Source organism: Symphalangus syndactylus, chromosome 10 (genome assembly GCF_028878055.3).
Source record: "Symphalangus syndactylus isolate Jambi chromosome 10, NHGRI_mSymSyn1-v2.1_pri, whole genome shotgun sequence".
NCBI lineage: Eukaryota > Metazoa > Chordata > Mammalia > Primates > Hylobatidae > Symphalangus > Symphalangus syndactylus.
This window is the reverse complement of record NC_072432.2, coordinates 133,887,124-133,913,700: the sequence shown is the minus strand read 5'-3', so window position 1 is coordinate 133,913,700 and position 26,577 is coordinate 133,887,124. Positions and strand designations below refer to the sequence as shown.

Here is a 26,577-nt window from a genome sequence, read left to right as displayed (position 1 = left end):
AAATCAATGTGCAAGGGTAGCACCCCTAAGAACCTGGGTATTTCACGTCTGTCTCCCCTTTATTTGTTTGTTGGGGTGGGGGTAATTATTGAGCACTCAGTATATACATGGCATTGTACTAGATGCTGGAGATGTGGAATGGTTGAGACAAAATAAGACAAGGTCCTGGCCTCTAAGAGCTCTCTGCACTGTGTGATGTACCCAGAAGGGAGCAGTTATAAATGTAGACACAGTGTCTGCAGGCACAGAGTGGGTGAATCTGACTAGGGATGGAGGAGGTCAGGCCTGGCTTCCTGGAGGAGGCAACACTGTTAGGATAAGTGGGTGGATTTGCCAGATAAAATATAGGATGCCCAGTAAACTGAATTTCAGTTCAACAATGAATAATTTATAGTATATGTATGTCTCATGTAATATTCAAGACACACTTAATAAGTTTTTTCTTGTTGATCTGGAATTCAAATTTTACTGGATGTTCTATTTTTTAATATTTAAATTTAATTTTTATTTTTAAAGACAGGGTGCCATTCTGTCACCCAAGCTGGAGTGCAGTGGTGTGATCATAGCTCACTGCAGCCTCCAACTCCTGGGCTCAAGCAATCTTCCTGCCTCAGCCTCCTAAGTAGCTGGGACTACCGGCATGTACCACTGTGCCTGTAGCTAATTCTTAATCAGCTAATTCTTAAAATTCTTAAAATTGTGCCTAATCAGATAATTCTTAAAAATTATTATTATTTGTAGAAGCAGGGTCTTGCTATGTTGCCCAGGCTGGTCTCAAACTCCTGGCCTCAAGCGATCCTCCTGCCTTACTTTCCCAAAGTGCTGGGATTACAGGTATGAGCCACTGTGCCTGGCCATGGGTGTCCTGTATTTTTATTTGTAAATCTGGAAACCCTATGAGCAGTAGTTTGTACAAAAGTAGTGAAAGGCATTACAGATAGAGAAAACAGCATGTGCACACAGCATGAACCCAGGATGAGAGGCAAGCGAGCAGCCATTGGGTGGGAAAGTGCAAGTACTTCTGGAGACTGGAAACTAGGCTGGTGGGGGGTGCTGGGGAGGTGCAGCTGGAGAGGTCATGGGGGTCAGGGCTGGGTCTTGATAGTATCCTGGAGCTTGTGCTTTTTCCTGTGGACAAAGAGTGTGTGAGAATTTTAATCAGAGAAATAGTCTATTTGATATTTTTATCTCTATTTAAAAAGTCATCTTAAAATATGCCTTTTACTTTTAGTTCTCTTCTTTCTAAGAGGTGGTATACAAATCTTCATTTATTTATATAAAAATTATATTTCTAGGCATGAATATATTTACAATATAAATTATAAATTAATTAATATTGTAATAAATGAACAAAAATTGTCAAGCCCAGTTTGACAGAGCCTCGCCTGGGAGTGGGCAGGTGTGACCGTCTGAGCGGAGGGGCAGGGATGGTGACCTTGGCCTCCCAGTTTGGGGCTGGGCTGTGGTTGTCTTCCTGGCTGCTTACGGTAGGAACTGATCCTAGGATGGCCTAGTAAGAAATTACAGGGAGCAGAGTTTCCCTTCAAGGAAGGAAGAACATTTTAGTGGATTGTCTGAACTTGGTGACTATATCCCAAACAAGTAAAAGGGATGCTCCGTTAGCTTCTGTCAAGAATGGTGCAGAGGATCAGGTGCGGTGGCTCACGCCTGTAATCCCAGCACTCTGGGAGGCCGAGGCAGGAGGATTGCTTGGGGCTAGGAGTTCAAAACCAGCCTGGATAACATAGCAAAATCCCATTGCTCCAAAAAAAAAAATGCTAGGTGTGGTGTCCTGCATCTGTAGTCCCAGCTACTTGGGAGGCTGAGGCGGGAGGATTGCCTGAGCCCAGGAGGTTAAGGCTGCAGTGAGCCAAGGTCCTGCCACTGCACTCCAGCCTGGGGAACAGATTGAGACTCTGTATATAAAAAAAAAAAAAAGATGAAGAGGGAGGGGTGCTTACTCTAAGAAGAGATGAAGAGATGAAGAGATGGGGCTGGAATTTGCTTTCAACTCCAGATTTTTAAGATGCTTCCCAGACATTCCCAGAGTTCAGTTAGCAGGTCAGGCCAGTTCTTGAAAGAGTTAGAAAGGCTCAGGATTACACATCTACAGAGGCAGAATGCAGAAGAAGCTTGTCCAAGTAACGGCATGACCAGGTTTCATGGCATCTGACAACGAATACCACTTTGGCCCTTTCAGACTTGCCTGAAAGTCTAAGGATGTGCCTCGAGTGACCCTACATGCTGAGAATTCACACTTACGAGCTAGCAAGGAAGCCGGGCAGGCATTAATAGTTCCGTTTCACAGATGAGAACACTAAGGCCAGAGAGAGGAAGTGCGATTCCCATGAGTCACCCAGCCAGTTAGGAGCAGAGCTGAGGCTGTAGCCTGTGTCCCCTGACTGTGGGCCAGCATGCTTTCCTTGGCATTGCCCCTGACCCACAGACGCCCAGCTTCAGGCGGGAGCTCCCTCCCCAGTGCTGCTGGCTGAGGGAGGGCGAGCTGAATGTATCTTTGGAGAGGATGGCAGAAATCACTGATGATATGATAGTGGAACACAGTGGGAGCTGTGGCTGGGAAGGCTCCCCTCCCAGTTTTTCCAGGAGAAGCCAGGAAAAAGCTCTGCGTGTGGGAAGAGGCCACCTGGGAGGCACCTGGGGGTGGGGGGGGGCCTCTGTGACCCTCTGTGGAGGCTGAAGAACTGAGAATGCCTCCTCAAGCTGGTGTTTTGAAGCAACAGAGGACGTACTTTCAGGCTTCATGCATGGGCATCTAGCAGTGTGGGAAAAGCAGAACTTTTGGGAAATGAGAAACATAAGTTAAAGCTGCATTTTGCCTCTGTTTATTTAAGCCATTCAAGAAGGAGGGAGGATATGTCTCCTGGCCCACAGTTCTCATACTCAGGAACCCTCACATCTGGGAGCTCTGTCATGTCAGTTGCATGTTTAAAGGGCCTTTGTTCTAGAACCTTCTGCTGTACACACAGGAGTGCGTGCACACACAAACACACACACACTTGCCATTAGGAAAAGGGGGACTGGATTTTGAAGTGCAAAGATTTGACAATAAGTAAAAGGACAAAAGTACTGTATGTACCTCTGCAATACAAAGTCGTCAGGCTGTTCTGCCTGGTGCTGCTATGCAGCATGTGAATTGCCCGAGAGGGCGGGGGCGGGCGATCCCTCTCCCACATCCCGGGAATGGGTTAAAGTCTCTCGGTGGGACTGAGGTCTAGGGTCCTTCCTTTCCAGCTGGGTCTGGGAGGAGTCAGGAGTGCACTGGATTTAGGATTCTGGGGTCTTCTCCCATCATTCCCTGTTCCACTGAGAGACAATTGTGTTCCCAGCAGGGGTCAGTAAAGCAGTAGGACCACTAGGGGTGGGTGGGGGAGGTGGCGACTGGAGGTGATCAAAGTCTACGCGGAGTGACCAGACATAGGCGAGGTCCTCCCCTGAATGGATTTGTGAGATTTACTCCTGGCTTGGGACTTCCAGGGCAGTCACCTGGACGAATTTCCAGCATTTAACCGCGGACAGACACAAGTCCTCCTGCCATTCGGGAAAATGTGAGTGAGCGGTCAGCTAAGCCTGGGTTCAGAGGTGAGAGGATGTTATCTGCAAACACCCATCTTTGCAGTGAGCAAACAGACGCATTTGGCTTGAGGCAGAGGGCCTTGCCCTAGGAGACAAAAAGACCCCCTACCAAACAGCATTTTTCTCTAAATGCCCCTTGAATTGAGACACAGTTGCCCGGTCTCCTGCGGTCTATTCTCTGTGAGGAATGTCTTCCTCAGCTCCACAGGCCGGCCTCACCAATTGTCTTGGGATTAACCCTTGGCCATCCCGATCTTGCTCTCTCTTCTCTGTGTCTTCCTTCCAGCCCCCATGTCACCTTTTGAGTGTCAAGGCATCTTCCATTGGACACGAAATGGCAGAGAAGTCATCCATTTGCAGAAGCCTCCTGTGTGCACCGTGGAATCACTGTGTCTGTACGGGCACGATTGCTTTAAGAAAACAGCCCTGCTTCTTCACAAACTCTAGTCATTTCACTTGGAATCTGTCCATCAAGAAATTAGGTCTGCAGAGTCCAAAGCAAGCTCCCTAGAGCTTTACAAACAAGCTGGCCGGCAAGGCAGCGCCTCCTACGGTGTCTCTGTGGAGCGTTAAGATCTGTGACCCCTTTGCCACATGGGGTGTGCGCTCAGACTGGGCTATGAACATATCAGCCTCTCTCCACCCGCACTTAGGGACAGAAGGTGTGGAGACTCCAGGAACTTCATGAACTATTTGCTGTGGTCTTCTGTCCCGGGATAGTCCGGGTCTCACTCCCAGCTCTCCAGAGCTTAACCCTCCCTCTCAGGGGAATGTTTGAAACCTACGAAGAATTCTCAGGAATTCGAGGTAGAAGGTGGCAGAGAGACTTCTGTTCCTGGGGGCCGAGCTGTTCTGCTGATACCGTCCTCTTGGCGTCTGCCCTAGTGGGGACCCTTGGTTTTAACTTGAAGTTCCTGGACTGGGTCTGACCTTGGCATGTGCGCCTGAGTGATGGACTTGGTATTTACACCAGCCACGCTGATAAGTGCACATGTGTTTTTAATGTTTTTGGCTTTCCACACCACAAACACGCAGATGTGCTGTCGCCTGGGCTAGGACTTGAGTAGGGTCTTTCTATTTAAATGTATATATATATATGTATTTTTAAAAGTGTCCTCCCAGAGCTAAAACCATTGCTAGCAGCTCTTCCCGCCGCCACACCGGGCAAAGTCCACCCACTGCCCCAGTGTTGAGGGCCACCATGGGCGGCCCCACCTGGAGAGGTGCTGCTCACAGCAAACAGCTCCAACTGCGCCTTCGCCTCGCCTTCCTGGGAGCCCAGCCAGGCCCACTGGGGATTAACAAGCAGACCTCCCTCGCTTCAGCCTTCCTGACCCCCAGTTAGTTGGGAAACGACCTGTCTGCACCGCAGCTAGAGAACCGAGGAGAGGAGCCTTTAGTCTAAAGGTCTGTTGGTTGAAATTAGGAAGCAGTGTAAAGAAAAAGAAAAAAAAAAGTTTGAGAGGCCAAGGCAGGAGCATCACCTGAGGTCAGGAGTTCGAGACCAGCCTGGCTAACATGGTGAAACCCCGTCTCTACTAAAAATACAAAAAATTAGCGGGGGCGTGGTGGCACGCGGCTGTAATCCCAGCTACTCGGGAGGCTGAGGCAGGAGAATCGCTTGAACCCGGGAGGCGGAGGTTGCAGTGAGCGGAGATAGCGCCATTGCACTCCAGCTTAGGCAACAAGAGCGAAACTCTGTCTCAAAGAAAAAAAAAAAGTCTTCATAATTTCATGGGTTTGCAAGTGTGATCCAGGCTCCCCGCTTCTCTGCAAGCCAATACGAGTTAATTACAGCGTCCGCCCTGGTCTCTTTCCACCCCACGCAGCGACCCATTCCCCCTCTTTTTTTCCCCTTGTCTCTTTCCTCCTCCCCCTTTTATTTATGTATTTTTGGTTTTGTTTTTTAAGGGGTGTTGAGCCGCGTCTGGTTCTAGTAAACCGAACCCGCTCGCGAGGGAGGCGATTGGCTCCCGCGCCGGTGACGGACGTGGTAACGAGTGCGGCTCGCCCCGCCGGGAGCTGATTGGCTGCGCGGGGCGGCTTCGAGGGCTCGGCCGTAGGAGCCCCGCGCACTCCAGCCCTGCAGCCTCTGGAGTCGGTGTCGCGCGCTCGGAGCCCCGCGCCCTCCTGCTCGCCGCGCCTCCCGGAGCCGGGGCGCACCCAGCCCGCAGCGCCGCCTCCCCGCCCGCGCCGCCTCCGACCGCAGGCCGAGGGCCGCCACCGGCCGGGGAGGACCGGGCAGCAGCTTGCGGCCGCGGAGCGGGGCAGCGCTGGGGACGGCGCCTTTTGTCCCCGGAGGTCCCTGGAAGTTTGCGGCGGGACGCGCGCGGGGAGGCGTCGGAGGCAGCCCCGACGTCGCGGAGAACAGGGCGCAGAGCCGGCATGGGCAGCGGGCGCAGCGTGGGGGGCCGCCGCGGGGCAGCCCCGGGCGTGCTGCTGGCGCTGGGCGCGGCGCTCCTGGCCGTGGGCTCGGCCAGCGAGTACGACTACGTGAGCTTCCAGTCGGACATCGGCCCGTATCAGAGCGGGCGCTTCTACACCAAGCCGCCGCAGTGCGTAGACATCCCCGCGGACCTGCGGCTGTGCCACAACGTGGGCTACAAGAAGATGGTGCTGCCCAACCTGCTGGAGCACGAGACCATGGCGGAGGTGAAGCAGCAGGCCAGCAGCTGGGTGCCCCTGCTCAACAAGAACTGCCACGCCGGCACCCAGGTCTTCCTCTGCTCGCTCTTCGCGCCAGTCTGCCTGGACCGGCCCATCTACCCGTGCCGCTGGCTCTGCGAGGCCGTGCGCGACTCGTGCGAGCCGGTCATGCAGTTCTTCGGCTTCTACTGGCCCGAGATGCTCAAGTGTGACAAGTTCCCCGAGGGGGACGTCTGCATCGCTATGACACCGCCCAATGCCACCGAAGCCTCCAAGCCCCAAGGTAAGGCTGCTCCCCTCCCACGTGCGCGAGCCGCCCCCTCCACCCCCCGGCCGGGGCTGCGGGAGAACCCGCGTCACCCTACGCCTGCCCGCCGCTGGGTCCCGGTGTTGGGGACTGACGGCCCGAGGTTGCTCACATGCTGTGCACGTGATGCCTAAGCGCGTCTGGTCTGTCCCAGGTATCGCTCAGCGCCCCTCGCGACCCAGGTGCACGGCGGGGCTGGCCCGGGAGCGGCGGCTCTGCGCCTCGGCCTCGCAGGGACTCGCTGTGGTCCCCGGAGCCGCTCTTCCTGGGATCCAGCTTCGCCTTTCCCATACCTGAAACAAAGCCTTGCGCTTTAAATAACAGGGGAGCTTCCCTCTCCTCTAGGAGAACACCGAGTCCCTATCGAAGTTTTTAACCTCTGAGACGGGAGGAAAAAACAAAAACCCAAAGCGTAGAAAGTTCAGAAAGGCCGAGAGAATGCTTGGAGCAGCTTTTGTTTCTTTTCATAGGTTCGACAAAGATTTAAAAAATAAAACCAAGCCCTTTCCTTCAACTGGTCATTCAGTCAAGTAGCCTTGGGATTGCTGCAGAACTGGCTGAGAAAGTTTAGGAACCGTGGGGACTTCTGTTTCTCCACCCCTTCCAGGTACCAGCTCTGCCCTCGGCGGTCTGGGGCTGGAAAGTCTTTTCTCCCTCCCTCTAGCATACCCCCCGCTTTTCTCATTTACACAAATCCTCAGCTCATTAGAAAGATAAAAATGTAATTAGCTCATTGTTCATCTCCTCCCGGGGAGAGCGGCTCTGCAAATTGGAGACTTTCCTAACAGCCTGAGGGACCGGCCCGAGGTTTCTCTCAGAACCCCCTTATGTTTAAAGAGCAGTTCTTGAGGGGGAAGAAAAGAAAATCCTGGGAAGTCAAATAAAATGAAATAAATATAAATATAAAATATACACATCACAGGCCTGACTTCCATAGAAGTAAATTCAACCCAGAATTCTTTAGAAGCGAAGTTTAGGCTCTGATGTGTGGAGAGGGTCAGGGATGGGGGAGCTGTACCCCAGCTGCGCTTAGCACAGACGCAGGCTTCCTGAGGGCTTTTTGAGGAGGGCCTTTAGGGTGGGGGAGAACGACTGCCTACACTTAGCTCACCTTAAAGTGTCTTTAACCTCTGTTATTGATGCTAAAAGAGGGACGTGCAGTCACCTGGCTTCTCAGAGTGAGGATTCGGGCAGGTTGGGGAAAGGGCTACCCCAAATTTTGGATGCTTTCGCTTATTCTAGGGAGGGTGGAGATAGGTCCACAGTGACTGACGTTGGATGGCTGGATGGGAACGGCACGGATTGCCCGCAGTGGCCAGGTCTGGGCACCGCTGCTCTCAGGGTCAACTCTGGTGGTGGGAGTGGAGTGAGGGTAGCGGATGCATCTGCACTTTGCGAGCGAGAACTGAGCAGTTACCTGGAGCAAACAAAGCGCCTTGTGTTCTGTTGGCGTGCACCCATCCCCTGCAGCCTGCGGGAATTTCCTTCTCCCCTTCCTCAGCCAGCAGGGATTAGCCCGGCCCTGCCCTGAGAGGCTGTGCCCAGCCCTGACCTGGAGTCCATTCCCAATGGCTACCGATGGTCTCTTTCTGGGACCGTCTGCAGACATGAGTGGACACCTTAGGGGGATCGACTGCGGAAAAGGTGCTGCAGTCCACAGGGAACATGGGGGCATTGGACGGGTTGCCTGCAGAAGAGAGGAAACAGTCCCACACTCCAGCCCCCAAAAGGCTGTGATGGAATGGGGAAACCCCATAATCGCTGTCTTCCGGACACCTTTTGCCCCTTGGCTGCAGTTCCACTGGTCGGCGCCCTTCTCAAGCCTGGCTTGGAACCGTCCTCACTCTCCTCCACTCCTCCCAGCAACGCTCAGGTAGTCACCCTCCCAAGACAGGTCTTTGAGGAACAAAGAGAAAAGTGGGGAGAGGGCCGGTCGGGAGTGGGGCTTGGGACTGGTTTTCCCCTCAGGGTTTTGGTGGGAGGCTCTGCCCTGAGATGGCACACCACCCTCCCCAGGACGGCAATCCCTGGTGTAAGGGAGCCCTGCGTGATTTCCTGTGAGGTCCCTGTGGAGGGGAGGGTGGGGAGTGTGTGTGTGTGTAGGTGTGTAGGGGGCAGGTCAAGACAAACCAGACTACTGATCTCAGAACCTTATGGCTTGTGGCTGTGGGGTAGTAACTGGTACTTTCCAATGAGAGTAAGTATGCATGCACTACTCTTTTGTTTATTCTTTATGCTTTTATTCTTTAAAATTAAAATGCATTTTCAAAGCAGTGTCATATCTTTGCATACTGGTTTCTGTTCACACACTTGGGCATATTCAGTTTTGGGGTATTGGCCAGCTCTCCGTGGTCATGGGTTATTAAGGAGAAACCTGATAATGAGAAATGACTTGACATTTTTCCCCTGCAAAGGCTGATACCCAAGCTATAGCAGCTCCTGTTAAGGAAGAGGCAATTGCTCTTTTTCTAGGGAAGTCATTTCTAAATTTGGCACTTCCATTAGAACTGTGAACTCCCAGGCTGATGCATTGTTGCTTCCCTCTCTGCCTGGTTTTACTGGTTGAAGTTGTATGAGCCAGCACATTGGGTTTGATTTTGTTGTTGCTTGGGCATGTTGTGCATTTAATCAGCCCACAGAGCCCTCTGTTCCCCAGAAAGACTTCCTTAGGGCTCCCTTTTTGTCCCCCCAGGAACTGGCCAGGGAAGATTGTGGGAGTTGTGTGTGAGAGAGGGAAAGAGAGGAGAGAGAGAGAGAGAGAGACTGAGAAAGCACTTGTGCGTGTGTGGATTGATATATTACAAATATCACTTAATCCTGATTCAGCTGTTGGGCCGTCTCCTCCACACACCCTTAAATATTAATAAACACAAAACCTTTGCTTTTTTTGTTCATTTGCTTTAAACATTATTTTAAATACACCTGAAAACCGCGATTTAGTTCCACCTCTCAGAAGGATGACTGGGTGGATTTTTCCTGCAGAGGCAGCCTGTAGAGCCCCAAGACGCACCAGTGAGGCGCAGGTTAATACCACATCACACATTTCTCTTTCTCTCTCTGGATCAGGCTGCTCCAGAGGCAGCCGTTAGAAAAGCCGAGATAGGGGAAAGCCGTGGTAAAAACACACAGAGCCCACCCCAATGAGCTCCTGCCATTCTGAGAGGCACTGAAGTCCAAACGTAATTGACGGGACTGAGGAAAATGTCCCTGAGAAGTGCAGAGCCCTCCTTGGCCAGTTGGTTCAGGCGAACTTCAGGTGTCCAGAGGAGATAAAGTGAGTGTGTGGAGCCGGCAGAGATGTGCCCTTTATATTTGGATCACCCTGACTTCACTATTTGGTCAAGATTGTATTCACAGAACGTTGCAATGTGTGTTTGTGTAACTCCCACTTTTCCTTTTTCAAAATAACCTAAACAAGGCAAACCCAAAAGCACAGTTCACTCTCCTTGTGCAAGTAACCTGGTCCTTTCCATATTGTCACACTTCCTTTTCCCCACGTGGAAGCAAAAACCATAATGCAAAATTTGTGGTAAGCTGTCTCCTTTGTGAGAATTACCACCTCTAGAACCCAGTCTCAAGTTCTGGGTGCAAAGCAAATTTCCAGCATCTAGGCTAAGGACAGTCATGCCATTGCCTGCTGGGAGCGTGGTTCTTAACTGCACTGAGAATCTGGAAGGTGTTTGCTCCTGGGTGCAGAGTAAAGGTGGGAGAGGAATGTGTCAATAAAAACTAAGGATGGGGTCTCTGCTGGGCCCTGCAGGGACCCTGCTTGGAAGCGGGGAGTGGTCTATGGGCCACCTGTGTCCTGAGGGCAGCCTTGAACTGGGGGTGCTCTGCAGGTCCCCTCTTCTCTTCCACTTAGGGAGCCTTTTCCTGTTTCAATGTCTGAGGCATAGGGGGGCTGATGGGGAGGGAGATGCTGCCACAGAAGCCATGGTGGAGGAGGGCGAAGGGCAGTGGGCTCCAAGCACACCAAGCCCCACCTGCTCTCCCCGAGTGCAGGGTCGGGGGTGACTTTCCTGTGCTCCTCAGCTCCAGCCTGGCTTGGCCTCCTGCGCTGTGCCCGGGGGTGGGGTGTCCCTAGAATGTGCTCATGATGTTTTCCTAGACAGTCGATAAGCTCCAGGCTGCTTGATAGGTGAAGGTGATGACAATGATTATAAGCCACTTCAGCCCTTGGAGGAAAGGGCCGTCCCGCTCTCCCTCTGTCCTGGGAAGCGGGGGTCCTTTACCTCCACTGGATCTTCTGACTTCAGCAGTATATTGGCTTGGAGGAGGCTTCTGCCCTGGCCTCAGACATCTCCTCCCAGGCAGTGGAGCTGCCTCCCAGTGTTATGCACGTCTGCCCCCACACACCTCCTCTTCAAAGCACTTCACAGTTGCCCAGGAAAGAGCCTCTGAAGGGCCCCTTCCTATCCAGCCCTGTCTTCCCATTTGGCAGCGCCTGTTAGTGCCCCACCCCGCCTGCCTGCCCTGGCCTCCTGCTGCGGTGGCCCTTTTGGAGAGGAGGTGTTCAGGGGCCGAGGGCTGGAGTTTGTGAGTCTGGCTGAGTTTCTTTCTCTCTTGGCTGCTGGAGACCTGGTCAGAGGGATCAGCAGGCTAGCTGGGAGTGTGGAAATGGGAAGGGGGCAGGAATTGGAGGATGGTATTGAAAGGAGAAGGGAGAGGATGGGAAACAAACACCGGGAAGAGATCTCTGTGGGTTTGTAAGCAAGCTTTTCCCAGCACTCACAGCGCCCCACAAGTCATCATTCACGTGACCTGCCCCCACCCAGCCTCAGGTCATGCTGGCTTAAATAACTGTGTCACATTTAGCAGCTCTGGGCCAAAATGTTTCGAGAAACCTGCGCCTGCTCTGGTTGTAGACCCCGGGCTCAAGGCTTCTTGTTTTCAATTCTCAGGTCCCCTTCAGATGTTCCAGAAGACCTTTAGCCACTTTCAACCTGGACCCAGGGCCGATCTTTTCCCCAGGGGCTGCTTCCTTCCTGCTCTGTAACTTACAGTTCCGTTTCTCCCTACTTCCTTTCCCAGGCACAACGGTGTGTCCTCCCTGTGACAACGAATTGAAATCCGAGGCCATCATTGAACATCTCTGCGCCAGCGAGTTTGGTAAGAAAGCGTCTCTAGCTGCCTCTGGAAGGTTTGGAACTTCCTGGTCGGTGTCCCTGCCGGACGGAGGCCCTGCTGGTGTATCTCATTGCAGCTTTCCACATTCTCTACCTCATTCCTCTCCAAATGGCTGCTTTTTTTCAGGCAGATGGGAGACTAGACAGGGTCCAGAACCGGCCAGTTTTTATGAAGGCCATACTTTGCCCTACTTTGTGGGGGATCGCTGGACAGATTTTTGGGGATTTTCTCTAGGCATGCAGGGAGGCTGATTTGGGGACAGGTTGAGAGTAGCAGGGAAGGACAGCAGCTCCTTCTTGGAAGCTGCAGGAGGTACAAGTTGCCACCTGCTCCCGTGTCTGGTTGGGCCCGGTTTTTCTGGACTGGCTCTTTTTTTTTTTTTTTAAACGTCTACCCCTAGGTGTCAGCATGACTCTGTCCAGGATTTAAATGGCTGACCTCCGGGTGCCTTCCCAAGAAGGGGAGATTTCAGTGCTTAGGGGATTCAGCGGAGGGGGGTCCTCATCAGGTTCTGTGAGGCAAAGAAAATGGACATCCCCACAGTAGTGTGGTTTTTCTCTCTCCTTCCCAAGTCACTCTCCATCGAAAGAGAATTCTGAACCAGCACTCGCAGCTCCAGGAGGAGGAGGAGCTGGTGGGGGCCAGGGGGAGGTGGGGGAGATGGCAGGGACCTTGGGGCCTTTCAGGGATGGTCTGTTATAGTCTGACCTGCAGAAGACCTGAATTCACCACACCCTGAGAGTCTCTCCTCTGAGAAAAGTCAACGTAAACGGCACCCCTTTGGAGGGCTAGCTCCCTCTCTCTCGCCTCTATCTGACATGGATGCAGAGAAGTGGCTCCAGCCAAGCCACACTTTCAGAAGGATCAGCGTGATGCTGAACAATGTGTTTCTCATAATTCCTGCCTTGTGTCCCTGAGATCGGATTTCTTACAGAATTCTTATCTGGAAAACTGTAAAGATAGGTGATGTGAGTCCATTCGGAGGCATCCCAGTCCATGTTTTCATTAATCGAACATGGTAAAGTACACGGAAGGGTCTTGTTCCCGCAAAGAGCCCCGTCAAAGTAAGCTGCACACAAGTGGGAGGACACATGCAAGTCGGAGGGCATCATGCCTCACGACAGGGTCATTCTCAGGGTATTGCAATTGTGGATGAAGATGGAAGCTGGATGTAGATGGCCACCAGAGCTAAACTGGAGAGCGCGTATCCTATTTCCATGCATGGGGAAGATTGATGTGTTCTCTGTGATGCAGCAGTGTGAGTTACTTGTCTGTTTCTGCATTAACTCAAATTCGTCAGTGAGGATTCCCTGTATACCTAATGCTTTCTGAGTTCTATAGGTACAGATTGAGGGTGGAACTCTTCCTGTAAATAAATGTAGTACATGAGTATTATTTTTTAAAAAAGAAGTTGGAGGATTCAGACCCTTTACCACATAGGCTGAAGAGGCAAGCCTTGGGAAAGAATTTGAATCTGGCAAGGTTGACCTTAAGGTTCAGGGCAGGGGTCTAGAGGGCACTCAGGTAACTCATCTGGGATGGACATCTTCTTCCCATGGCAGCAGGCACCTGCCAAATCAGCCAGCGTTCTGTACACAGAAGAGGACGGAGGATCTCATGTCGATAGCCAATCAGGGTTTGTGGAATCTGAGTGATTAGCTGTTTGGGATTGGATTCCTTTAGCCCTGACAATATTTTCTTCTTGGGTTCACAGAACTTTTGGGTTCCTCCTGGACCTCAGAGGTCATCTTATCCAGTCCTCTTATTTGATAAAGATGGAATTTGACTTTCCCAACTGGAGTCATTTTACACTCTGCCACCTGCCCTCCTCACTTAAGAGTCGATGCACAGCCGCTGGCCTCCGCCACGGAGGCGCTGACCTCCTTAGTGTGCGTATGGTGTATGGCAGGCTTCTTTGAGCTGGTTGCAGGAGAAACCTTTTTGTTTTTTTGTCTGTAATGTTCTCATAAAACAATATATAGGGATTTTTTTTTCTCTCTCTCTCTGCAGGGGCTGAGCTTAGCTCTGCCCTTCTTAGCACCTCAGAGAATGCAGCCTTGTCGAGAAACGTGTTTCCTAGCTCAGCTCACTTCAAGTAAGTGAGGCAGTCAGCCACACTGATGGGATTCAGTTAGGAAACAAAGAAATTGAACAATGCAAGCTGACACACAGCAGAGAAGAAAGAGAATGCTTGACTCCCTCCTCCAGGGATCAAACTTTGCATTAAGTGGCCCTGACATCCCCAGTGGGAAGACATCAGGTTGCTGGAAGGCTCTCTGTGAGCTCCGGGAACAAGGGGTGCATTTCCCTGGGTAAGCAGCACCCTCGTCCCCCTGCCACTGCATCTGTGGTCTCCAGCAGCCCCTGTGGAGCTGGGCAAGTCTGACCCCTGACCTTCTCGGCATGCAGTGCGCTTTAACCCCTTGGCAGATCTGCTTAGTCACTCGTGTCTCCAGCCCTGCACTGTACCCCCTCAGTTCAGGGCACATATTTTCCCCAACAGGAAAAAAACATGAGCAGAAAAGCTTGTGTGCTGATGCTCAGGAATGCAGCTCATCAGCCTGGATCAAGCAGCGGATGTGGGAGCCAAGACTTAGACGGGCAAAGTCACCGCATTGAACATGGCGACCAGCCTGCCTGCTGGCTTCCATCAGCTTGCAGGGCTCTGCTTTTTGTTCTCTCTCTGCTTTTCCTGCTCTGTGACAACAGGGTGCCACTCTTGCCTCTTAAATAGCCTAATATAGTATTTGCAAGCCGCCACACTAATCATCCTGCTGTTAACAGCTCAGCACCCACAGCCGTCTTCCCTTTGGGTTGGTTTATCCCAGGGATATGAGGATCTGATTTATTTATAATTGTGGTGAGGTTAATTCCTGCCTCTGGCCACTTTCTCTAGCTTCTTCTGTAGTATCTGTAAACACCCGTAAGCTTTCCTGGGGGAAATTTGCATGGTGATATACTTCTGCTAGGAGAGTTCAGAGCTTCCACTTGTACTGCTTTCTTCAGTGTTTTGAGCTTTGAGAGTTCAGGTGGCAATTTCTTCAGCCCAGTATTTTCTCTCTATGGAAAGGATTTCTTTGCCTCTAGAAACTTTCCTTTTTTCCATTTATATATTTCCTCATAAAGAGAAAAGCTGTACTGTGCAACACTAAGGTTAGTCAAATAGGAAGGAAAAGAACATCAGCTTTCACAGTTAGCATTAGGGAGTATTTCCTAGTAGAAAGATTTTCAGTTTCCTGCACGTCCGTACCTCCACTAATCTGTTCTCACTCTGCCTCCAACTTCTTTCAAGGTGTCTTGACTGTGCTGCTGTTTGGGAGACAGTGTTTTACTCTGATGGGCAGTTTGAGTTCTTGCAGAAAGTAGGCTCAGCCTTTCCAAACTAAACCTTGGGTTTCCTCCCAAAGTTGAAGCAAACTGGCTGCTAGCACAGTCACTGCAGCACCTGCAGGCTGCCTGAGAGCAGGCTCTCTATCTGATGCCATGTTTTACCTGGTGGGAGATGCCTGTTAATTGTGAGACACACTGTTCAGTTTGCACTACTGACAAAACAAAAAACAAAAAAACCATACTTCTTGCAGAAATGTGCAGAAAATCTGTATCTTGGAATGAATAAAGTAAGGCCTATTTGCACTCAAATAGTCCCTGGCACAGTGTCTTATACATGGTAGGCATAAAATCAAAGTTTGTCAGCTGAGTGTATGAATGACAGGGGATGCGGGACGTGGATGTTGGAATTTTTTTTTTTTTTTTAGACTGAGTCTTGCTCGACCCCTGCTGGAGCACAGTGGCATGATCTCAGCTCAAGTGATTCTTCTGCCTCAGCCTCCCAAGTAGCTGGGACTACAGGTGCCCACCACCACACCTGGCTATTTTTTGTATTTTTAGTAGAGATGAGGTTTCACCATGTTGGCCAGGCTGGTCTTGAACTCCTGACCTCAAGTGATTCCCCTACCTTGGCCTCCCAAAATGCTGGGATTACAGGCATGATGGACTTTTTTTTTTTTTTTTATAAAGGAGAAGGCTCTTTTCAAGGTGGATGTTGGCAACTTGTGTATTAAGTTCAAGGAAAACTCCATGCTCTGTTTTGGGTGACTGAGCATATACATGTATACATGTTTAAAAGAAGCCCCAACATCCAGAATCTCATTCAGTCAAAGTAAAATTAGACATGGAAGGAATTGTTACCCTGGGGGTGGAATTGATAGGTGGAAAACAACTGGGTTTTATTGTTACTGAAGATACATATCCTATCCACAGATCTGCACAAAATGGAGCTAATTGTTAGGATGTTTTATGTGCATAAAAACCTGAGATTGGCCCATTGCTCAGTGCACTAGAGGTGTGAGTCCCAGCTGAGAGCCTGTGTCTCTTTCTGAGCAGCCTTCTTGTGCATGGGAGGTGGAGGGTAGGGGATGGGTAGGCAGTGAAGAGACGGAGGCCGAGCCAGTGTTTGCCCTTTTGCATCTGGCTTATGTTGTTATGCATCATGTCCTCATCTTTGGATATGACTATAAACTCTCATAAGAAGGGGAGTGGAGAGAAGGGGAGTTTAACTGGGCAGCCAATTAAACATGGTGAACATGGAGAAATAAGTTCACCCTTATTTTCTGAAGCTTTTCTGGAGGTAGGTAGAGAAAGAGGGGCAAGGGATGAGTGGGATGAGGGGGCTGTTCACAGCTCATGGGAACTGCCCATTTCTTTGGGTGCTGCGTTGCTCACCTGTACCACTTAAAATTCTTTAAATGGATACAAAATAGTTGCACATATTTATGGGGTATGTTTGATATTTTGATAAAAGCATCCAATGTGTAATGATCAAACCTGGGTAATTGGGGCTGGGCATGCTGTCTCACATCTGTAATCTCAGTGCTTTGGGAGGGTGAGGCAGGAGGATGGCTTGAGGTCAGGAGTTTGAGACCAGCCTCAAGACCTCAGGCAACATAGTGAAACCCCATCCCCATTAAAAATTAAATATTAACTGGGCATGGTGGCATGCACCTGTAGTCCCAGCTACTTGGGAGGCTGCGGTGGGAGGATTGCTTGAACCCAGGAATTTGAGGCTACAGTGGGCCATGATCACACCATTGTACTCCTGCCTGGGCAACAGAGCAAGACTCTGTCTCAAAAAAAAAAAAAATTGAGTAATTGGGATATCTGCCACCTGAAACACTGATCTTTGTGTTGGAAATGTTCCAAATCTACTCTTCTAGTTAATTTGAAATATACAATAAATTATTGTTAACTATAATTGCCTAGCTGTGCTACTGAAGACTGTATCTTATTCTTTAAAAATACGGAACACTTCATGAACTCACGTGTTATCCTTGCACGGTGGCCATGTGAATCTTCCCTGTATTGTTCCAGTTTTACCATGTGTGCTACTGAAGTAAGCCCCTGTACCACTTTGCCATTGTAAAGCTGTGTTGAGTTGGATAGGACCTCAAAGATCAGCCAGTCCGTGCCCTCACGTTATTGACTGAAGGAAATAAGACAAAAAAATAAAGGAGTTAGGCATTCAGTGACCCAAGAGCACTCTACCTGGATCCCTGTTACTGCCCAGCAGCACTTCCCTGGCATCCAGGCCAGATTGCACACCCCTGCTCCTTCCCATCCTCTCACACCCATCATGCAGGACGGTAGTTGAGGAGCTTCCTGGGCAGGGGCATCAGGTGCTCCTTTACCTTTAGGGTTTGTAGAATTTAAATGGACTGATGTCTGTGCCCAGCACACAGAAGGAGCTCAGCAATCATTGGCTCCCTTCTTGGCGGGAAAGCCGGCAGTGTAGCAGAATGGAAAGAACACAGGCTCTGGGCCAGACAGACTTGGATTAAATCCCTACCCTATAAGCTAAGCAACCACCAGAAAGTCTCTTAACCTCCCTGAGCCTGGCTCCTCATCAGCAAACTATGGATGAGAATTCCTACATGACTGTGTTGGGAGAATTGGATTTAATCAAGTGTGGACAGTTCCTGGAATATGGTGGCTATTCAATCTGTAATTATTATGTCTTCTTATTGGAAAAAATTATTTTAGGATGACATTCAGCCTAGGAAGGAAAGTTCTAGCACTAATGAAATCAGCTTGTTGGGGGGAAAGTTTTTTAGGGAGAAGAATGGAATATGCTAGTTAATTCTCTGGTTAACGGAGGATTAAACTGAAGAAGTCTTTTAAAAAACCCATTTGGAAGACCTTTAAAAGCTTTAGGCTGCTGGGCACGGTGGCTTACACCTGTAATCCCAGCACTTTGGGAGGCTGAGGTGGGTGGATGACCTGAGGTCAGAAGTTCAAGACCAGCCTGGCCAAAATGGCGAAACCCCATCTCTACTAAAAATACAAAAATTAGCCGGGCATGGTGGCAGACTCCTGTAATCCCAGCTACTTCAGAGGCTGAGGCAGGAGAATCGCTTGAACCTAGAGGCCAAGGTTGCAGTGAGCTGAGATTGCGCTGCCGCACTCCAGCCTGGGCGATAGAGTGAAACTCTGTCTCAAAAACAAAACAAAACCCACAAAGAGAACTGCTTTATGCAGCTTCGAGGTGCCGTAATTCACAATAACAATAACAAACAACTCCCCCTCGGAAAGCCAAACCCTAACTAGAAGTCAGGAGATCTGGGTTTTAGTGAGATGGCATCCTTATGTAAGTGTAAACCTGGAAGCCTCCAGACAGTGATGAGGGCTGAATGTGGGAGCGGTGACTGCCTGGTGTTCCAGGATAGGACCACTGAAGTTTTCATTTGTGTGTTTTTTAGAAACACTCTACCTAACACGTTCTTCTTCTAATTTAGCAGGGCCTATGTTTGAGGGACTTCAGAGCCCCTTTGTGCTGTTTTACTTCACTTTGTCCTCCGTTTATCTCCAGATATCTCTGGGGCACTTTTCCGTTCCCCTACCCCAACCCCAACACCTGCCTTGTGATATTCACTTCCTTTAACCAAAAATAGGCTATTCATTATAATGCGAATAAACGTTTAAATATTGGTAAGTTTCATCCAGTTTTGCAGAAATGTGCTGGAAGCCCCAATCCGGTTTTTTTTTTTTTTTTTTTTTTTTTTTTTTTTTTTTTTTCAGAAGAACAAATGGCCAAAGAAATGTCAGACCATTGCCCTGCCCCGACCTTAGGGCGGCCAATTAAACATGCCTTCACTTTGGAAGGCTTCTCAAAGGCCTATAGATTGTGCTTGAAATCTTTGTTTAGTCTTTCAGGAACACTGTCACACGGATGATTTATCAAAGAAAGTTGTTTATCTGGCAGTAAAATAAACTCTGGGCCTCTCAGACTAAGATTTCCCGTGAATTTTTACCAAGGTAAACACTACTAACTGGCAGGTTGCAAACTCCGTGTGAAAGCCAGACACATACAATACATATTTGAACTACAGCTTTGCTGTATGGGGTCTGGCCTGCCGCTAGTGCTTGTCACTCCCACTGTGCCCAGAGGACCTGGCACTGCAGTCTGTCTGGCTGGGTGACCAAGAAGAGGGACTTGCCCCATCATCAGTGTGTGCAGGAGGCAACTCTGTAGCGTGAGCCTCCCTGGGTTTGAGTGCCTCTTACTGCTGGCACCCGGGGACTTCCTAATTCAGAGGGGGCAGGCTCAGGACGGTTGCCCTCCACATCCCACAAATAGTTGGTGATGAGTTATGAGGAAAGTGAACCAGAAGCTGCCAGCTTAGGTTTCTTTGAAAATAGACATTTGTTGAACCACATTGGCAGGGGGCTGGACGTATTGATTGATTTGGGAGCTGGGGCCAGGTCATGGTGGTAGGGGGTGAAGTCATGTTCTGGATTCTGCTGAGTGTTAATGACAGTGGCAAAAAAAAAAATGCTGCAGATACTCCCCCAGTGTCTCTGGCTTTGCTAGTGGATGGCTGTGAGAGACCCATTTGGGAATTAGATAAGTCAAGTTCTGTGAGTGCCGCAGCGCATATTTAAGTGAGAGGGTGGATGGACACATGAATGGTGATGATGGGGATGAGATGAAATAAATCCTTCCAGGTCTTTCCAAGGAAGGTACCGTAGTGAATTTTTTTTTTTTTTTTTTTTTTTGAGACAGCCTCTTGCTCTTGTCGCCGAGGCTGGTGTGCAGTGGTGTGATCTCGGCTCATTGCAACCTCTGCCTACTGGGTTCAAGCAATTTTTCTGCCTCAGCCTCCTGAGTACCTGGGATTATAGGTGCTCACCACCACGATCGGCTATTTTTTTTTTCTTTTTTTTGAGACGGAGTCTCTCTCTGTCGCCCAGGCTGGAGTGCAGTCACGTGATCTCGGCTCACTGCAACCTCTGCCTCCTGGGTTCAAGCAGTTCCCCTGCCTCAGCCTCCTGAGTAGCTGGGATTACAGGCACACACCACCACGCCTGGATAATTTTTGTATTTTTAGTAGAGATGGGGGTTTCACCATGTTGGCCAGGCCGGTCTCGAACTCCTGACCTCGTGATCCACCCTCCTTGGCCTCCCAAAGTGCTGGGATTCCAGGCGTGAGCCACTGCACCGGCCTGTAGTGATTGTCGATAGTGGTTTTTTCAGGGAGACTGCTGGATTATAAACTGCTTGTTCTTACAGTCCCAGCCAGCTCCAGATGCTGGAGTTTCCATGTCACACTAGCCTTGGGGCTCTTCCTGCAGGGCTGAGTTTAAAGACGATTGTGCGTAGCTCTCATAACTCATGCTGCACTCTGGGTCCTTCTCATCCCAACTTCTCAAAGGGGCAGGAGCAGGAACTGGGGACTCCTGAGAGAAGGTGACATTTGTGTCTGTGTGGGCTTTTGGGGTTGGGATCTCGGTGCATGTGCAGAGCTTCGATATACATGCTTGAGTGTTGAATGTAAAGGTGTTGATCTGTTAGGTTTGGGGGCTGTAAGCACGAGAGCTGAGGCTACTTGACAGCTCTTAGGGATTGATGTGCGGGTAATAGATGCTTACTGGCTTGCAGCTATTTGGAGGCATAAAGGAGGTATTTTCTGTAGGGCAGGAGTTAAGGGAAATCATTTACAAATTCTGAAAGGATGTCTGTGAGTTGTAAAGAGATGCCAAAATAGTACTTTGGCAGTGGGGAGAAAATGAGAAACCAGCTTCACTAAATGATGTTCTTTCTCATTCAGGCAGGATTATGAGGGGGATTTTCTCTCTCTTGTTTTCTCTAGCCCTTCCATCAGCTTTCTCCGCAGGACATTTCCTTTTGGGACTACCTCAGATGTGTTCTCTTCTCTTTGTGAGCTCTTTGAAAATTATTTCACACCGGTGTCTTCCGCAACGGATGCATTCAGCTTTGGGGAATGGCTTATGGCTGAAGGAAATCCCCAACTATATGTCGGTGGTACCAGAGCTAGAAATGAGCCTGGATAAACACTTTAAACCCTGAGGGCAGCTGGTGCCTGGAGAGCGCATTCCCTCCTGCTGTACTCCATAGGGCGGCTGTGCCAGCCCGCTGTGCTCACCTCTCAGGCTCATAGACAGCCTGGGCGCCTTCCACTTTTCCTTTGGTCTCAGTCCCATATGGAGGACCCTGTTCCTGCCCTCGACACATTTAAGAATCTGGTGGCCAAGTATGGTGGTTCATGCCTGTAATCCCAGTGCTTTGGGAGGCTGAGGCAGGAAGATTGCTTGAGCCCAGGAGTTCAAGACCCTGTCTCTACAAAAAAAAAAAAAAAAAAAAAGCCAGATGTGGTGGCACATTGTGGTCCCAGCTACTTGATGGGATGTGCGTTTGAGCCCGCGAGGTCGAGGCTGCACTCCAGCCTGGGTCTGAGACGGGGCGACACCTTGTCTCAAAACAGAAACAATAACAAAAACAATCCCCCCCACAAAACCCCCAAGAATCTGGTGGGCGAGACAGGCCTTTGCCATGCTGTTTTGTCTCTGCTCTTTGGTAACTTAGATGCCTTTGTGTGTAGTTCTAGCGCTCAGGCCTGAAGGAGGGAGGGGTCTTTGGTGGGGCCTGGAGAAATTCAGGGAAGTTGCCTGGAGAAGACGAGGATCTAACTGTCAGGCTGAAGATTAATGGAGAAAGTAGAGGAGGGCATTCCTGGTGTCAGGAGATGAGGCAAAGGGATTAATGACTCAAAACAAGTAGTAATTCTTCAGTTGACGAAATCTAAGCTGGTAAATAAATACAGAGGAGAATGTTGGTTTATCATTTGTCAGTTATAACAACTTGCTTCGCATTCTATGTTCTGCTTAGCCCTGGCCCGCAGCGTGAGGACTCAAAGGCTGGATCAAGGTACGGGAGGGGGAGCTGCTCCTTCCAATTCGCAGCTTTCTGTGTACCCAGCTCAAAGGGTGACGAGGTCCCAGCAAGGCTGTACCTGTTCTTGTGGTGCAGCAGTTGGAATGAATGGCCCATGTGTTTCAGGGGTCCCTCATGTGGTTGTGGCCATGGGCCTGAGTCAGATATGACACCCAGGGAGTGCATAGCTGCGAGGGAAAGGAGTTCAGTCAGGTAAGTACTTGTTGTCAGCCCTGGGCAAGGAAGGTGCTGAGAAGTGCACAGCCAAGACTTGAGTCTTGAGAGCAGCCTTTCACCTCCACCTAACCCCTGCAGCCGCTGCTTCCACTCACAGGATGCAGGGCTGGCTAGAAGGAGTCCCGACCTTTGTTCTGAGATGTAGAGGCACTAAGAGCTGAGATATCTGCACAGTGCCAAATGCCAGCCGGCACCCAGCCTCTCCGGTTACAGGGTCTTTACTCTTTTGTTTTTTGAGATGGAGTCTCGCTCTGTCGCCCAGGCTGGAGTGCAGTGGCGCAATCTCGGCTCACTGCAAGCTCCGCCTCCCGGGTTCACGCCATTCTCCTGCCTCAGCCTCTCCGAGTAGCTGGGACTACAGGCGCCCGCCACCACGCCCGGCTAATTTTTTGTATTTTTAGTAGAGACGGGGTTTCACTGTGGTCTCGATCTCCTGACCTCGTGATCCGCCCGCCTCGGCCTCCCAAAGTGCTGGGATTACAAGCGTGAGCCACCGCGCCCGGCCAGGTCTTTACTCTTAACACACATTCATTTAAAAACAGGCTCATGATGTGTGTTTGTGCATGTGTTTTCTTTTGAAAATCTAACCACCTGCAGAAGGCGTGCACTCTTGCAGAGATAGTTCAACAGTTGTTGGGCTTTTACTGAGGCCTGCTTAGTCTATACCACATCTGTTGACTAGAATCAACATCCAGAGAGATTTTAGCTGTGTAGACAGAAGTGTTGATATCATTTCTTCCCAGGGCCTGGGAAGAGGGAATCTCCATAATTGTATTAGTTTGTTCTCACACTGCTATAAAGATACTACACAAGACTGGATACTTTATAAAGAAAAGAGGTTTAATTGACTCACAGGTCCACATGGCTGGGGAGACCTCAGGAAACTTACAGTCATGGCATAAGAGGAAGCAGGCACGTCTTACATGGTGGCAGGTGAGAGTGTGTGAAGGAAGTGAAGGGGGAAGATCCCCTTATAAAACCATCAGCTCTTGTGGGAACTCACTCACTATCGTGAGAACATCATGGGGGAAACTGCCCCTATGATCCAGTCACCTCCCACCAGGTCTCTTCCTCAACACCTGGGGATTACAGTTCAAGGAGAGATTTGGGTGGGTACATAAAGCCTAACCATATCAATAATCAACCCCAAAAAGGGCTGCTATGGGGTCTTCGCTGCAAAGAATTCTGTAGCCGTCTCCTGCCTCCAAGTGCTCTGAACCCGAGTTAAGCCCTGGGTAAGGAAGGTGAAAACTCTGTTGGCCATAGATAGCTCTTACCTGCACACCTGAGTCCAGGAGCAGAAGTTTTTAGAGGTTTAATTCTGCCTGGGGTGTGTTGTTTTCGAAGTTGTATTAAGAGTGAGAAGCCCTGCAGTGAGCCTCGGGCTGGCCAGATAGGAGCTGGTGAGTTTTGGAGGAGAGGGTGAAGGCGTCTGTACTGGGGGGACCCTGGCCACACTAGGGTACCTCGCTGTCCCCACTCCTGGGGCCTGTTTGAGACAGAGCTTTGGGTTTGTCACAGGCTTCTCCAAGGTGCCTCTGTCCGTGCTCCAGTCCTGGATCACAGTGCCTTTGTGCTGCCCCTCATGGTGTTTCCTGCCTCGGGGAGGAAATGCCTGGATTAACCTAATTTCATGTTAATGTCAGAGACCCAGTCAAGGCTGACTGCGTGGTATGTGTGTTGGGCTCCGCGCTGGTGAGTGTCCAGAAAATGGTCATGGGGTGTGATTGGGAAGTGGTTCTGCTCTACCATGCCTTACCATCTAGAGGACGTCAGGGGATGCAGAGATGCTCGTGATAGAGAAGAGCTGGGAGCCATGGGAGCATACAGAAGGGAGCTGCTCTCCAAGGAAATGGTCAAGGGGAGCTGCAGAGATGAGAGACCCTCTGCTATCCTCCGTGGAGCTGGTAGGCATTTGTCAGGCAGCAAAGGTGGGCCTAGGAAGATAATCCCAGCGGAGATCAGACCAGGAGCTGTGACGCTGCATTGGGGAGTGGCGAATCTCTTTGTTGTTAGCTAGCTTATCAGGGTGTGGTGGTGAGTATCTAGAAATGATGACAAAACAGGCAAAAGCCAGCTTGTGCAGCAACCTGACTGCTTTCTTACAGAATGGAGATTTGGCCTTGTTGGTAACACAGAGACACTGGGGACCTATTTTAAAACATGATTGTCTCATATCTTTAAAGAAGACCTCAAAAAAGGCCGGTCGCGGTGACTCACGCCTGTAATCCCAGCACTTTGGGAGGCTGAGGTGGGCAGATCACGAGGTCCGGAGATCGAGACCATCCTGGCTAACATGGTGAAACCCCGTCTCCACTAAAACTATAAAAAAAAAAAATAGCGGGGCCTGGTGGTGGGCACCTGTAGTCCCAGCTACTCAGGAGGCTGAGGCAGGAGAATGGTGTGAACCTGGGAGGTGGAGCTTGCAGTGAGCTGAGATCGTGCCACTGCACTCCAGCTTGGGTGACAGAACGAGACTGCATCTCAAAAAGAAAAAAAAAATGGGAGGAAGAGGAGGAGAAGAGGAAGACCTCATTAATCAAATAATGAAGTCCTAATGGCAGAACTGCAGACATCAGTGGTGAGACGTTTTGGACAGGAAGTCTTTGAGTGAAGGTGGGAGGGAGGGAGGAGCCCTGGAGCTGCATCCCTTATGAGAGGGCTCAGGGTGGTGACTGTTGGGTCTGGGCCTGCTCAGGGCCACCCACTTGAAGGAGCCCTCGGGAGGTGGCTGGTGAGGTCAGCGCAGCTGTCCTGGCCGCCAGGGAAGGGGCCATCTGCTGCGGTCAGTGACCCCGGGACACTTGTGTTCTGCGTGTGCAGAGCAGGAGCCAGAGCCTGTAATCAACTCATACTTGGGTCACCGCAGAGCTGGCCATTACCAAGAGCAGTTGTCATTAGGATCCGTCATAAATGGCCCTGACTTTTCTCTCCAGACCTTGTTATTGACCAGGGGCAGCAGGAACAGTGCCTCCGGAGCCAGCCCCAAAGCATCGCACTGGGAATGGCATTTGTGAGGGCCTGCAGGGCTGGGTTAGCCCAGGTATCTGCAGCTTCCCTGAAAGAGGGAGGCAGGAGAGGCTGCAGTGACAATAAGAGACAAGGGGAGGTGCGTGTGTGGTTTGTGTGTTTGTGCCTCTGTGCACGTGGGGTTATATCTGTGAGATATGGGTGTCTGTCGATGCCTATGTGTAGTTGGGGGACACAAGGGGCCACCTGCTGTGCACACATGTGTGTTTGTGTCTGTGTTTGCCTGTGTATGGGTCAGTCTGTGAGGTGTGGGTGTGGACAGATGTGGGTAGTGTGTGGTGTGATGAGCTGTGTACATGTGCCCTCCTGCGTGTCTGTCTGTGTGTGCATAGCACATCTGCCTGGTGAGCCTGGCTGTGTTGCGCAGCTGCCTTTTCCAGCTGGCCTGGCCTTCCCAGGGACTTGGTCTCCACTGGTGAGGCCCGAGGCTCACTTCCTCCCCCAGCACTTGAGAGAGACACTGTCTAGAGCATGCTGCTAATCCACCATCCTTCAGAAGAGCTTCTGAGAAGCCCAGGAGGGATTTCTCTCCATTGATGCCATTATACAAACTGAGTGCCATCTTTGTAGGTTTGGGGAACACTCCTATGGTCTTGGTATTTTGTTTATTACTTTGAGTGCCAAATAGACCTCTTTTGTTTAGGTTTCAGTGTTTGCAGCAAGTCCATTTAGAACTGCTGGTTCTCTGGGCAGGAGTCACTTCCTTAGAAGATTCCAGTGGTTAGCAGGGATTGGCATAAAGGCGGTGCTGTAATCCCTGGGATTTAAAGAGTGCATTGGAAAGAACACGTGTAGCCTCAGGAGTTGTATAGGCGTGAGCCCAGCGCCTGGTTCTACCACCTACTGTGTCAGCGCCCACAAGTCACTGAAGCACTCGGTGGGTCAGTTTACCCACCTGTTAAAAAACAAAAACAAAGACTTCTGCATTAGAAGATAAAATACGGAGTAAGAAAAAAATAGCACAGATTCTGGAGTCCTGGCATCTAATTTCTGCACTGCTACTGAACTGTTTGTGACTTTGGCCAGTCAGTTCAAATCTCTGAGCTTGTTTCCTTAAGCGAGTTGAAGGGGTCACCATAGGTGATCTGTGAGTCTCCTCCAGCTCTGCAGTTAGGTGGTTTTGGTCTGTGGCAAAAACTCTGTGACTTGCTCTCTAGGTGTAATATCTTGGTTGGCACCTCCTGCTCCCCAGGCAAGGCCCCTGGGAACACTGGCCTTCACCTTGGGTGCATGGGGAAGGGAAGCCTCTATGTGCCTGAGAGGGTGGAGGAGATAAAAACTGAGTTGGACACATTCATTGAAGGGTTGAGTTGGGGGTGCATTGGAGGGCTTAGGACCACTGCAAACGGCAGTGCATTGCATAAACTGTGGATCAGTGGTCTCTGACCAGGGCTGGGCACTGCTGGACGTC

At 50.4% G+C, this 26,577-nt stretch overlaps 1 protein-coding gene and 1 non-coding gene across 2 annotated transcripts in view; one reads left to right on the top strand and one right to left on the bottom strand.

Moving 5' to 3' along the window:
- Positions 1–5,664: 5,664 nt before the first annotated feature.
- SFRP1 (secreted frizzled related protein 1) overlaps positions 5,665–26,577 on the top strand; it is a 47,734-nt gene continuing 26,821 nt past the window's right edge. Inside the window, exons 1-2 of the mRNA XM_055296036.2 lie at positions 5,665–6,523; positions 11,579–11,656. Coding sequence (XP_055152011.1) covers positions 5,980–6,523; positions 11,579–11,656 — 622 coding nt within the window. The 5' untranslated portion in view covers positions 5,665–5,979. The remainder of the gene's footprint in view (positions 6,524–11,578; positions 11,657–26,577) is intronic.
- LOC129492366 (U6 spliceosomal RNA) lies at positions 16,965–17,071 on the bottom strand. Its single transcript, XR_008660827.2, has one exon. It is a non-coding gene; the product is annotated as a U6 spliceosomal RNA (small nuclear RNA).